Below are 14,739 nucleotides of genomic sequence, written 5' to 3'. Positions count from 1 at the left end.
CTGTCTATGAGCAAGTCATGTGATTTCTACCTCCAAAATACATCTTGAATTCGTTTTTTTTCTGTTTTCCCTGCCAAGTTTAGTTCAAGTATCTAGAATTCTAACATAGCCTCTCTCCAACTTTTCCTTCTTAAAATGTAAGACAGCGGCCAGGCAGTGGTGGCACATGCCCTTAATCCCAGCACTCAGGAGTCAGAGGCGGATCTCTGAGTTCGAGGCCAGCCTACAAAACAAGTTCTAGGACAGCCAAGACTGTTACACTGAGAAACCCTGTCTTGAAAAATGTGTGTGTGTGTGTGTGTGTGTACATGTGTGTATAAAAGATAACAAACACTAAAAGTTTAAGCACAGATCCTCGTAATAGTGAATCTCTAAATACCTTTCATCTTCATTCAGTGTTACTATTTCGCCAGATTTATTTTACCTTTATTTATCTATTATTTTACAAAACCGCTTGAGCTGGTCATGAGTGCTTGTGTCATTAATGAACTCAATAATCCCATTCACAAGCCTGAGCCTGAGCTACTAGAGAGAAACTGAAAATGGCACTTGGGTGTCTACCTTTTCAGATCTCTGATCTAGGTTAGGTGTGGTGCATATACCTTTAATCTTAGCATCTAGGAGGCAGAAGCAGGCAAGACCAGACTGGTCTACAGAAGGAGTTCCAGATCAGTCAAGGACTGTATAATGATACCATGTCTCAATAAAGAAAATAAATTGAGCATGGTGATGGACGTCTTTTGTTTTGTTTGTTTGTTTGTGTTACTTTTGGGTGTTTGCTTGTTTGTTTTGGGTTTTTTGAAAGAGACAGGATTTCTCCTTGTGTAGTCTTGGCTGTCTTGGAACTCGATCTCTAGATCAGGCTGGCCTGGAACTCACAGAGACCCACCTGCCTCTGCCTTCCAAGTGCTGGGATTAAAGGCATGGGCCACCACCACGTGATGCGTCTTTAATCCTGGCATCCCAGTGAAGTAATAGATGCACTTGGGGCAGAGTCAGGCAGATCTCTGAGTTCAAGGCCAGCCTGGTCTACACAGGAAGTGTCAGGCTAGCCAGGACTATATTGTAAGATAAATAAGATAGAGCAGAGGGGAGTAACGGGGAGGAAACGAGGTCAAGAGTTGGCTCCTTAGGACCTATGAGACCACTCCGTGGGTAAAAGCATCTGCCATTATGCCCTGGGACCCACATGGTGGAAGGAGAGAACTGACTCCTGCTAGTTGTTCTCTGACCTCCACATTCACTCGTGTGATACCTGTGTGCCTTACACACACACACATACACACACACACACACACACACACACACACGTAATTAAGGGAGGAAAAAAGATTTCTGGAAAACAGCAACAAAAAGAATTCCACCCCTGGAGACATAGCTGAGGGCTAAAAGCACTTGCTGCTCATGCAGAGGACCTGGTTTCATTCACAGAATTCACACAGCACCGAGGCTCACAACTGCTGCCTGTAACCCTAGTTCTAGGAAATCAAATGGCCGCCTTTGGCACCAGGCACTCCCATGACACACATACCTATATGCAAAGAAAATTTATTTTGACAGTGTTTCACCCTGTACCTCTGGCTGCCCTGGAACTCAGAGAGATCCACATGCCTCTGTCTCCTGACTGCTTTTTACTTTATGTGTATAGGTATGTACATATTCTTCCATGTGTATCCATGTACCATGTATGTACAGTGCTCACGGAGGCCAGATGAACTCATAGGATCCCCTGGAACTGCAGTAACAGATGGTTGTGAGTCACAATGTAGGTGCTGGGAATTGAACCAGGTCCTCTAGTAAAGCAGTCAGAGATCTTAGCTGCTGAACCATCTCTCCAGTCTTGAAAGTAAATCTTTTAAATTTATTTTTGATTGCATGGCTTTGTGCCCAGGAGTTTCTATGCACCACGTGTGTGCAGGAACCTTTGGGAGCCTAAAGAGGGTATTGGATTCCTAGAAGTGGAGTTACAGGCAGTTGTAAGACCCTGTGTGGGTGTTGGAGAAAGAACTCAGTACTCTCAAAAGTAGTAAGTGCTCTTAACCCTAATCCATCTCTCCATCCACCCGTAAGTAAATCCTGAAGAGTAAAGTAAAAGGAGTATGTGTCTGAACTCTGTGGTAGAGTTGGTACTTTTCATTTAAGAAGCCCTGAGTTAGCCGGGCGGTGGTGGTGCATGCCTTTAATCCCAGCACTTGGGAAGCAGAGGCAGGAGGATCTCTGTGAGTTCGAGGCCAGCCTAGTCTACAAGAGCTAGTTCCATTCCAGGGCAGGCAACAAAGCAACACAGAGAAACCCTGTCTCAAAAAAACAAAAAAAAAAAAAAAGGAGAAGCCCTGAGTTAAAATTACTGCAAAAATAATGATAGTCATAACAAATGTCAAGCCCAACAGGCGATAGAGGCGCATGCCTTTAATCCAAACACTCGAGGAGGCAGAGGCAGGTGGATCTCTGTGAGTTTGAGGCCAACCTAGTCTACATAGTGAGTTCCAGGACAGCCAAGACTACACAGAGAAACCCTGTCTCGAAAACAAAGAAAAAGAAATGTCAGGTCCTGTACTTGGTGTCCAGGATAGAGAGTTTCATAAGTCTTGACCAAAAGTCAGAAACCTGGTAGGATGTTCTTGCCTCTCTACTTCACAGGTTAGTCCTTTTATCTAGTTATGTATCACTTCACAAGCGCACAGATGCTTGTCATGTCTCTTCCTCGTCCTGCTTTCATTTGTAACTGCATCTTTTCCTGTCTTCTTTGGTTTTTTTTGAGATAAGGGATCCTTCTTCACTGCTTAAACTGGTCTTGGATCTTAGACTTATAGACCTAAGAGGGGCGCCTGCCTCAGCCACTTCAAGTAACTGGAACTACAGGCATTCACTGCTATCGCTGGTATTTTTTTTTAAGATTTGTTTATTTATTTTGTATATATTCTCCTGCCTCCGTGCATGCTTGAATGCCAGAAGAGGGTACCAGATCTCATTATAGATGACTCTGAGCCACTGTATTGTTGCTGGGAATTGACTGCAGGACCTCTGGAAGAACAGCCAGTGCTCTTAACTTCTGAGCCTTCTCTCCAGCCCCATATCTGGTATTTCTCTCTCTCTCTCTCTCTCTAACAATGCAAGACCTCTAGCATGGTAAGCAAGCACCTTGCTTAGGTTTTGTGTATTGTGTGTGTGTGTGCTGCTCTTTTTGTGACAAGGCTTCATGTAACCCAGGGTGGCCTCAAATTTGTTGTGGTGCTGAGGATGACCAGGAACTCCTAATCCTGCCTCTGTCTCCCAGAGATTTTCTAACTGCTTGCTTGTGTCTAGTCCTATTTCAACCTAGAATACCTTTAGCCAGCCACATAAATGGCACAAATTGATTGTTTATGTCTTGTTTGTTCCTAATTTTTTTCCCATTTACTTTGTGCCATGACACACATATGAAGGACATCGTGGAGAAGTTGGTTCTCTCTTTCCATCAGGCTTCGTGGTGAGCCAGTGCCTTAAGATGACTCTTGTTTGCTTCCTTCCTTTCTTCCTTTCTGATAACCCAGAATGGCCTTAAACTCAGTATATAGTTGAGACTGACCATGAGTTTCTTATCTTCCCTGTCTCCACCCTCCAGGAGTTGGGATTATAGATACGTGCCACCATGCCCAGGAAATCTCTGTCTTATTCATTGCTGTATTCCTGGCAATTAGCACGGGGTCTGTCATGCAGGAAGCACTCCCTATATTTGTTGAATGAAAGAAAGGATGAAAGGCTTCCTCGAGAGCATCTTGATGGCTGAGAGGAAGAGGTAAACAGCCTCAGTACTGTGTGGGTGGTGCTGTGATGCACACAGATTGCTGTCAACGTATTACACTAAGAACATGACAGCAAGGCAATTAATAGCAGTCACACTGAAGTGGAGTGGTTGAAGCTAGGTGTCATGGAGCATACCTGTAATCTTAGCACTGCGGAGGCTCTCAGGAGAATCATGAGTTCAAGGCCAACCTGTGCCACACAGCAAGAAAGACTCCCTTTCCCCCCCACCAAAAAAAAAATCCATGAAGTGGTATGATTGATGCTAACTTGGGGTTCTGCCACGATATTTGAGTGACCTTGGGTAGCTTCTTGTTTAACCTCTTTTTTTTTCCAAGAAAGGGCTTTTCTGCATCACAGCCCTGCCTGTCCTGGAACCCCAAGGCTGGCCTCAAACTCACAGAGATCTGCCTACCTTTGCCTCCCAAGTGCTAGGATCAAAGGCATACGCCACCCCCCAGCTGTTATTTAACCTCTTTAACCTTTATTTTAACATAGTACAATGAGTGAAGGACTGTGTAGTGAATTCTGTGAGGTTTGACTGAGATACTGTCTGTGAAGGACCTATTGTAGTCAGACTTTATTTGGACTGCCAACTCCCAAATAATGACTCAGAGGCTTCTTATTCATTATGAAAGCTTGGCTTTAACTTAGGCTTGTACATACTAGCTTTTTTGTTTTTGTTTGTTTGTTTGTTCCCAAAGACAGGGTTTCTTGGTATAAGAGCCCTAGCTGTCCTGGAACTTGCTTTGTAGACCAGGCTGGCCTCGAACTCACAGAGGCGCCTGCCTCCGCCTCCGCCTCCTGAGTGCTGGATTAAAGGTGTGCGCCACTACTAGCCTGCTTCACACACTAGCTCTTATAACTTAAATTAACCCATTTATGTTAATCTACACTCTGTCACGTGGCTCCTTACTTCCACTCAGTACAGTATGTCCCATAGCTAGCGAATTCTGCCTCTCTTCTTTGCAGAATTTCTATCTCTGCCTAGAAATCTGGCCTATCCTCTCCTACCTAGTTATTGGCTGTTAAGTTCTTTATTAAACCAATCAGAAGGTGTCTTGGCAGAGATATATCTTCACAGTGTACAAAAAGATTATCCCACAACACCCTATTACATAGAGATGCTTAACAATTGTTAGTTACTATTAGATGATTGTGGTTCTTAGTAGCACTATTCAAGTATGACATATGTCTTTTCATTTTTAAAGATTTACTTTTATTATTTTTATTTTTTTAAAGATTTATTTATTATGTATATAGTGTTCTGCCTGCAGGCCAGAAGAGGGCACCAGATCTCCTTACAGATGGCTGTGAGCCACCATGTGTTTGCTGGGAATTGAACTCAGGACCTCTGAAATAGTAGCCAGTGCTCTCACCCTCAGAGCCATCTCTCCAGCCCCAACTTTTATTATTTTTAAGATGTGAATTTAGGTACCTGTCAAGGCCAGAGGCATCAGATTCCTTGGAGCTGGAGTCCCAGTTGGTTGAGTAGCCTGATGTAAGTGCTGGGAGCTGAATTCAGGTCCTCTGCAAAACTAGTATGTGCTCTTAACCCTTGAACTATCTCTCCAGCCCCTACGCATTTATTTTTGAGACAGCTCTGTATAACAGCTCTGGCTGTACTGGAACTGACTCTGTAGACCAGGCTGACCCTAAACTCAAGAGATCCACCTGCTCTGCCTCTCTAGAGCTGGGATTAAAAATGTGCTGAGACAGGTTTCTTGTATCCCAAGTCAGCCTTGGGATACATGAACTTGAACATAATTTGTAGTCTAGGCTAGGCTTGAATTTCTGATATCCTTCCCCTGCCCCCAAGACAGGGTTTTTCTATATAGTCCTGGGACTCTCCCCATAGACCAGACTGGCCTTGAACTTAGAGAAGCAAAGGACTCTACTTCCTGAGTGGTGGGATTAAAGAGGTGTGCCACCACAGCCCTGCTCAAATTCCTGTACCCTATCTCCACTCCCAGGTCCTAGGAGTATACTCACACACCAGTACACCTTGCTTTATTTTAATATATTGAGAGAGAAATAAGTGAATAAGCCTGAAAACTAAATAATAAAATACAATTTTTAAACAAATTTTTGTGGGGGTTGAATGCAGGCATTGCATATTTTTTTGTGAGCATTCAGCCACATTCCTAAGCCAATCATTGAATTCAGAATCAACAGCTGGGATGTGCGGCGCATGCCTGCACTCCATAACTTGACTGGTAGACGCATGAAGATCAGTTTAAGGACAGTCTCAACTACATAGCAAGTTTAAAGCCAGCCCGGGATACTTGGACCTTATCTATAAAAAAAGAATCACAATTAAATTTTCTAAAAGGGGCACAGGGCACAAACCTTTAACTACAACAAGCAAGCCAGCCGAGGTGGAGGCAGGAGGATCTCAAGTTAAGGGTCATTCTCAGCTGCAGAGCTAGTTCAAGGTCAGCTGGGGATACTGGGAACTCTGTTTTTAAAAATTAAAATATCCTAAATAAAATTCTTCTTCCTCTCTTTACATTATGTCAGCTCTCACTTGAAAAAAAAAAGTGAATAGACTCTACAGAAGTTTTCTGCTTGGCTCGTACCAGGTGAAGCCTTAGACTGTGACTTTAGGTTTTTGGTTTCTTGACCACAAGAGGGCACCAATCAATCAATTCAAGTCTGTTCCTGCCATTATGAAACAGAATGTTGTAATTTCTGCCAATCATTTTTGTTGGGGTGGTTGTGTTCCTCAATGCCAGGTCATGAACGGGCCTTACATGTTGCACAAGTGTTCTACCACCGAACTATATATTTCCAGACTTTTTAATTTTGAGAGAGGAACAACTTGCCCAGACTGATTTTGAACTGACTCTGTAGCTGGCTTTGAACTTGTGTCTCCCTGCCCCTCCATCTCTTTCATCACTCTGCATTCAGCTTTTACTTCAGAACATAATCCGTGAAAGACATTAGAAAAATACGATTATGTATTTTGTTGTCCGGAATACCTGCTATGTACTAGAGACAGCGTAGCCATGGAGGTGGAAGGTGGGGTTCAATGTGTTAATCTGTGATACTGACTATCTTCTTGACTCTGACTTCTCCACCCCGTGTGTGTGTGTGTGTGTGTGTGTGTGTGTGTGTGTGTGTTGTCAGAATCTTGTTGTGCAGCCCTGGTTGACCTGGTACTCACTAAATAGTTCCAACAAGGTAATCCTCCTGCCTTAACCACGTAAATGCTGGATTTCCTGCTTTAGCCTTTCCATTCAGTGCTGAAATTACAGACTATGACACCAAGTCTTTGCTGCCTTTCAAAACAAATACTTAAGTGGCCTCCTGAGCTATAAGTGAAGACTCTTCCTCAAAAAGAAAACAGACAAACAGGGGATGGCAAAATGGTTCCGAGGGTAAAGGCACTTGCTGCCAAGTCTGGTGACTGGAGTTCCATACCATGAGCTTCACACGGTGAAAAGAGAGAGCCTATTCCTACAAGTTGTTCTCTGACCTCCACATCCCCCCTTGGTGTTGCATGTGGCACCCCCCCACACACAAAATAGACGTAATAATAATAAAGCAACATAAATTCCAAATGCCGAGTATCTACTTTGTATCAGACTCGGTGCTTTCCCTGAGGTACAGAGAAGAGTAACAAACAGCTACTGTTTGCTGAAGACAATGTCTCCGCTGGATAGACTAAGACAGGCGCTGTCTTGGTGGAATTGCGCTTCTAGACTGACAGTGGAGAGTTGAGAATAAAACCCATTAAGACAAGAGGATGCCGATCTACCTTAGGACCATGCCCGGAGTAGATACCTAGGGTATGAGTGTATGAGTTGACTTGAGCCCAGGAATGCAGGTGCGTGCTTCAATGGGCTAGGCTAAAGATCTCTAATCCTATAGGTCAGGGTGGGGCTGTGGTGACTGTATGTGGGTGAAATGCTTTGAAGGAGATCTTTCTGCCTGTTTGTCTACACACAGCTGTGCTATTAAAGGTGTCAACATCATCTCCCAGGTTTCTAGGTCGGCAATCTTCTTGTCCTGAAATTGGGTAGTGGAGGTAAGGAAGCTAGAGTTAGGCTTATGTCATCATTCTGAGAGGAGAGGATGCTTTAATTAGGGTATTCTTCCTTGAGGGGAGTTCTAATTCTAGTAATAGAACTTGGTCTTGTGACCTAGGCAGGATTGAGAGCCCATCAACTATTCCTTTTAAAAATGTTTTGAGGCACGGTCTTATGTTGCCCTCGCTGGGGACTGAATGGCTGTGGGACCGGGTGGGACAGAAACTCGAGTCTGCATTTAACTACACAGCTAAAGATGACCTAGGATGAAAATGATGCTTTCAAGTACTGAGGTCTCAGCTATTGGGGTGGGGCAGTTGTGCTTGGTGACACACGCCTGTATCCCCAGAATCAGGCAGGGAGACAGGAGGCTCACAAGTCTTAGGCCAGCTTGGGCTACAAACTGAGTTATATGTCAGCTTGGGCTATACAGCAAGAAGATACCCGTCTGTAAATAAACAAGTTGCTCATCAACTGGATTTTTGAACAGTGACTTCCTTCCAGACAACACAGTAATGAAGGGGTGGGGAAGCAGAGTGAGTCTACAGTGGAGAGACTTGACACACTACCTTAGCCAGCTGACCAAGGTCAACATTCACAAGGCTAATCATGTTGTTCTATTACATGCCCTTGGTCTGATGTGATGCAGATGGTATTTTACCTCTGTGATCATTCCCTTTAGCAAAAAAAAAAAAGTCTTATTTATGAGAAAAACACCACAAATCCCAGTTTTGAGGGATTGTCTACTAAATATTTGATCTAGATAAGTGTGGTGGCCTTACCCCTATTATCAACTGTTCTGGAGGCTGAGGCAGAGACTGCTAGTTGAAGTCAGCCTGGGTTACATAGTGAAATCCTGTCCCCAAAAAAGTAAAACAGAGGGTCAGCAAGAGATAGCCCAGTGGGTGGGTAAAGGCATTTGGTGCCAAGCCTGAGGACTGAGTTTGATCCCTAGGACTCACACGGTGAAAGGAGAGAGTGTACTCTAGAAAGTTGTCCTCTGACCTCCATGTAGGACACCCGCTCTCACACACACAATGCAAAATAATAAATAAATAAAAAGAGGGAATTCTGATTGAAAAAAAAATGAAAAGGAAGAAGCAAATATAGAGTGTTTCCTTACCTTGGAGGCGGTCTGAGTCAGGGTTACTGTTGCTGCGATCAAACGCCATGACCAAAGTAACTTAGGGAGGAAAGGGTTATTTCACTCACAGTTCTATGTAACAGGTCATCACCAAAAGCAGTGAGGCCAGAAACTCACACAGGACAGGAACCTGGAGGCAGGAGCTGAGGAATGCTGCTTACTGGTTTGTTCAGCATGGCTTGCTCAGTTTACAGAACTTAGGACCATCAGCTCAGGGATGGCACCACCCACCGTGGCCTGGGCCCTTCTCCATGAATCACAAATAAAGAAAATGATGCCCTTGAGCTGGATTTTTTTTTTTTGAGACAGGGTTTCTCTGTGTGTAGCTCTGGTTGTCCTGGACCTTGCTCTGTAGACCAGACTGGCCTCGAACTCACAGAGATCCGCCTGCCTCTGTCTCCCAAGTGCTGGGACTGAAGACATGCACTACTACCACCCCGGCCAGCTGGATCTGAAGTAAAGGCATTTTCTCAGTTGAGGTTCCCTCCTTTCAGATGACTCCAGCTTGTGTCCATTAAACATACAAGTAGTCAGGAAAGAGACCTTGGTTTCAATCCTCAGCAACACCATTAGGAATTAAAAAAGCAGGCCTGGAGAGATGGATGGCTGGTTGCTCTTTGAGAGACCCTAGGTTCAAGTGTCTGCACCGACATGGCGGCTCACAGCTGCAGTCCCTCCACAGGAGAGCCGACCCTCTTATGACCTCTGAGGGCACCAGGAATGCACGTGTTATACAGACATACGTGCAGACAATTCGCTTATGTACATCACATAAATGAAATGTAAAAATCAAAAACCAATATACTTTAAAATTTTTTTGATGATTCCTTTTTTAAAAAAATATTTATTTATTTATTTATTTTTATGTCCATTGGTGTTTTGCTTGCATGTCTGTCTGTGTGAGGGTGTTCGGTCCCCTGGAACTGAAGTTATAGATAGTTTTGATTGCTGTGTGGTTGCTGAGAATTGAACCAGGGACCTCTGGAAGAGCAGCCAGTGCTCTTTACCTCTGAGCCATCTGTCCGGCCCTGGGCCCTCAATATTCTTTAGTAGTGTCAAAGTCGTCAAAAGGAAAAAAAGTTTAAGAAATTGTACTCGTTTAGACTGGATGGGATAGTTAAGAAAATGTCCTATAGGAAAAAAAAAAAAAGACTGGGATAGTTGGGTGGTGGTGGTGCATGCCTTTAAATCCCTGGAGGCAGAGGCAGATGGATTTCTGTGAGTTCAAGGCCAACCTGGTTCACAGAGTATGTTCCAGATCTCGCTCCATAGCTAAAGAGAAACCCTGACTCAAAAAGCAAAAAAAAAAAAAAAGGAAAAAAAGCAAAAAAAAAAAAAAAAAGAAAGAAAGAAAAAAGACTGGGTAGAATGCAGAAATAGAAAAAGAAAAATGACGGGTCTCTGAATTTGAGGTCAGCCTGGTCTGCAGTTCTAGGACATCCAGATCTAGGGAGCTTCAGGACATCCAGGGCTACACAGAGAAACCCTGTCTCCCCCGCCCCCCCATAGGGAAAATAACACTAGGTAAAAACAAAGAAAATGTGAATAAAACCTGAGCTTCAGTTAATAGTCACTCATCAGTATTGGCATATATCTTGGAACTTTCCTAAGTTCTGCGGTCATGGGTCAACCCTGATTTGACCTTCCATTTGGGTGCAGGTTGCTGTTGTGGGTGCACTTCCTGGGTGCATCTGTGATGGATCATCTTGCCCCAGATGTCCTTCTGGATGAGCTGGCAAACGGACAGCTCTGTGATGCCACCACACAGGTGCAGGGGGCACTCTTTCTGGGTAGTGTAGTCTGACAAGATGTGGTCATCCTCCAGCCGCTTCCTAGTGAACAGCAGCTCTGCCGGCTGTGCTGGATGCCTTCCTTGTCTTGGATTTTGGCCCCGAGAATGGTGTCACTGGGCTCATCCTCCTGGTGTCACTGGGCTGATCATCACTGATGTCACTGAGTGTCATCCTCCAGGGTGACAGGCCTTCACCTTACTCCTCAGGCCTTCATGAAGATCTGCCATCAGGCCATTGTTTAAAGAGAAAGAGGGTGGCAGAACTGGAAATGTTGGGGTTTAAAAAGCCTCTTAAAAGTTGCCAGGTGTGGGGCACAGAACTTTAGTCCCAGCACCTGGGTGGCAGAGGCAGGTGGATCTTGTTGAGTTTGAGACCAATCCGGTCTACATAGTGAGTTCTAGGACAGTCAGAGCTACATAGTACCCTATCTCAAAAATACCAAAAAAGAAAAAAAAGGAAAAAAGTTTTATTAATATGTATATGGAATTATTATTATTATTTGGTTTTTTTTGAGACAGGGTTTCTCTGTAGTTTTAGAGCCTGGCCTGGAACTAGCTCTTGTAGACCAGGCTGGCCTCAAACTCACAGAGATCCACCTGCCTCTGCCTCCCAAGTGCTGTGATTAAAGGTGCGTGCCACCACCGCCCGGCTATTATTATTATTATTATTTTGGTTTTTCAAGACAGGGTTTTGCTGTAGTTTTAGAGCCTGTCCTGGAACTAGCTCTTGTAGACCAGGCTGGCCTCGAACTCACAGAGATCCACCTGCCTCTGTCTCCCGAAGGAATTATTTTTCTTGTTTTATTTATTTATTTTCTGAGACAGAATTTCTCTGTATAACCCTTGCTGTCCTAGAACTCTGTAGACCAGGCTGGCCTCAAACTCAGATTGATCAGTCTTTGCTTCTCAAGTGCTGGGATTGAAGGTGTTGTGCCTGCCTGTCTGTACACCATGTGAATGTAGTTCCCATGAAGGTGAGAAAAGGGTGTTGGCTTCCCTGGAAGTGGAGCTACAAGTGGTTTTGAGTCACCAAGTGGGTGCTGGGGACCGAATCCAGGTCCTTTGCAAGAACCTTAACCGCTGAACCATTTCTCCAGTCCCTTCCCTTTTTATATTAAAAAATTATGTGTGTGTATTTTATGTGAGTATGGTGACCACAGAGGTCAGAAACAGTCACTGGAGCTGGATTGTATGTGATTGTGAGCTGTCTGATGTGGGTGCTGGGAATTGATATCAGGTCCTCTGGAAAAGAGGTACACACTCTTCACCACTGATCTCTCTCCAGCCCCCAGGCTGGAATGTGGTACATATATGCAGACAAGCCACACACACACACACACACACACACACACACACACACACACACACAAATACATCTAAACTATTTAAACGATTTTTACATCTTTATTATTGTGTGTCACTGCAAGCACTGAGTGTAGGTCAGAGGACAGCTTGGGGGAGTCAGTTCTTCACTTCCACCATGTGGATCCTGGACTCCTCTATAATAAGGCTTAACAGCAGTTCCTGTATCTGCTGAGTCTTCTCTCAGTCTTCTTGTGCTTGAGTCGGGGTCTTGTAGCCGAGAACTGAGACTGATTCTCTCGTCTCTGTCCCCAGAGGGTTGGGATTATAGGTGAGCAGTAGAACCACTTGGTTTTAAGTGGTTCTTCCGAAGGTCAGGCAGGCCTAGAATTCGAAGTGATTCTCCTGCTTCAGCCTCAGAATCTTGGGATCACAAGCATGTAGCATCATGCTAAGCTGTCAGTATTGTTTTATAATCACAATAACTGTCCTATACTATGGAAGATGTTCCAATAGGGGAACTGGGTGATAAGTACATGAGAACTAACTGTTTCTATAAATCTGAAACTTTTGTAAAATAAAGTCTTATTACCTGTAGATTCAATTTAACCATTACAATTCCTTTTAAGTGTAATCAATCTTCTTTTACAGAAGCTGATCAAACAAGAAGTTGGGATGGAGCTTTTTGGACCCAAAATGGTATGTTTGGAACTTATTTCAGTAGTCTGGTTTCTATTTTTGTTTGTTTTTTTTGAGACAGGGTCTCGCTTTGTAGCTCCAGCGGTGAGGAACTAGTTAGGTAGATTAGGTTGGCCTTGAATTCAATCAGCCTGCCTCTGAATATCTAGTTATCAAGTGCTGAAATCAAATGCATGAGCCACCACACCCAACAGTCTCCTGGTTTCTGTGGAGAACAATCCTTGAGTATCCTAACCCAGGGACTGAAGACCATGTCTCCCTCTCTCTTCAGTCAAGCCATATCCAGGAAGAACAAGCAGAAAGGATCCGTAGGAAGTAAAAGTTCAACCACAGACTTTTGTCTTTAGAGACAGGGTCTCACTATGTAGCGCTGATTGGCAAGGAAGTACACTGACTCTTCTGCTTTTGTCTCCGTCTTCCCTTCCAAGCTCAAACCAGGCCAACCTCAATATTTTGCAACCAAGTACTCTAAAGTATAGGTAGCGCTCTTCCCCAAATCTCACATAGAGTAGGACCTGGAATCAGGTTCAATATTAGTTTTCTAAGTTTTCTACTCTTTTCACACAACCTTCTCTTGGAAAAAGGAAGCAGGAGCTAGCTTATCTGTTTTTCTCTAGTTCTCCTTTGGGAGGCTGCCTTCCCTAAGGTGGGCGACTTGCCTAGGGGTTCGATCAGCGATCAGCGGGAGACAGAGCTTATTCTAGCATCTCCTAAGTGTGGGGACCACAGACTGGGTGTCTCCGAGAGGAGCCCGCAGGGGACCAGGGTTCCACCCAGGAAGACTACGGAGGCCAAGGGACACACAGGGCGAGATCTCTGAGAGCCTTAGGACCTGAGGTTCCTTCCGGGGCACGCCTCTGGAACCGCGGCGTCCAGCCGCACAACCGTCACTTAGGGCCCAAAGCGATCCTCGGCGGCCCGCCCTTGATCCCACCGCCGCTTGGCCCTTAAAGGGTGGGGGACACGCGCAGGCGTCACAAAGCGCCGCCACCGTGGGGCCCGGCGGGGAAGAAGCGGGCAGGCGGGAGCAGGAGCGGAGCGAAGAGGGCGGGGGGGGGGGGGGGGGGAGAGGGAGGAGGGGCGCGCGCACGCGCACCGGGCAGCTGCCGCCGCGAGCCACCCCCCTCCCGGCGCGCGCCCCTCCTCCTCTCCGTCCCTCCCTGCCACCCTCCCTCCCTCCTTCTCTGCTCTGTCGCTCCCGCGGCGCGAGGCGCTCTCGCTCTTCTCCTCCGCCCCTCCCCCCCGCGCAGCCGCCGCCGTCGCCGCCGCTGCCACGGTCCCCGAGACCCTAGCGCACGGCGCGCCCTCCCTCGTGCGCCCCTCCGGCCCCCGCGGAGAACGAGAGGGCGAGCGAGCACGGCGTTCCCGGCCCAGCCTGGCCCCCCTGTCTTCACCACCGCCTGCCCTCCGCCGCCTTCTTTCGCTTCCACCTCCACTCCCCCCCCCCCCCCGTCAAGTAGAGGCCCCCTCCGGGGGGGGGAGGCCCGGGGCCGGGAGCGGATTCCCCCAACTCCTTCAGGCCCGCCCCCACCCGGTCCGAGTGTGAGGAGGGCCCGGGCCGGCCCGCGTCGAGAGTGAGGAGGACCCCGGGCGGGCCCGCGGGCCGTCTGGGGCCTGATTCGGCCCTACCAGGCGTGTGAAGACAGGGGCCCGGCCCGGCCCGAGGGCGAGCGGAGGGGAGGGGCCTGGTCCGGCCCGGCCGGTGCGCGAGGACTGGGGCCGCGGCCCCGCACGGCCGCCGCCGCCGCTGCCGCGATGGCCCAGCAGCAGATGACCAGCTCGCAAAAAGCCTTGATGCTTGAGCTGAAATCCTTGCAGGAGGAACCAGTGGAGGGCTTCCGGATCACCCTGGTGGATGAGTCCGACCTCTACAACTGGGAGGTGGCCATCTTCGGACCCCCTAACACCCTCTACGAAGGCGGCTACTTCAAGGTACCCCCACCCCTTCCCGGACCGGATTCCCGGGCCTCCCCTCTCCGCCGCGGGCC

At 46.7% G+C, this 14,739-nt stretch overlaps 1 protein-coding gene across 1 annotated transcript in view; it reads left to right on the top strand.

Annotated features, from left to right (window-relative positions):
* Positions 1 to 14,005: 14,005 nt before the first annotated feature.
* Ube2r2 (ubiquitin conjugating enzyme E2 R2) overlaps positions 14,006 to 14,739 on the top strand; it is a 61,853-nt gene continuing 61,119 nt past the window's right edge. The window contains exon 1 of the mRNA XM_087897182.1: positions 14,006 to 14,683. Coding sequence (XP_087753308.1) covers positions 14,507 to 14,683 — 177 coding nt within the window. The 5' untranslated portion in view covers positions 14,006 to 14,506. The remainder of the gene's footprint in view (positions 14,684 to 14,739) is intronic.

This window comes from Myodes glareolus, chromosome 16 (assembly GCF_982192425.1).
Source record: "Myodes glareolus chromosome 16, mMyoGla1.1, whole genome shotgun sequence".
NCBI lineage: Eukaryota > Metazoa > Chordata > Mammalia > Rodentia > Cricetidae > Myodes > Myodes glareolus.
The sequence above is the reverse complement of the archived record's forward strand: the minus strand, read 5'-3'. Positions and strand labels throughout refer to the sequence as shown.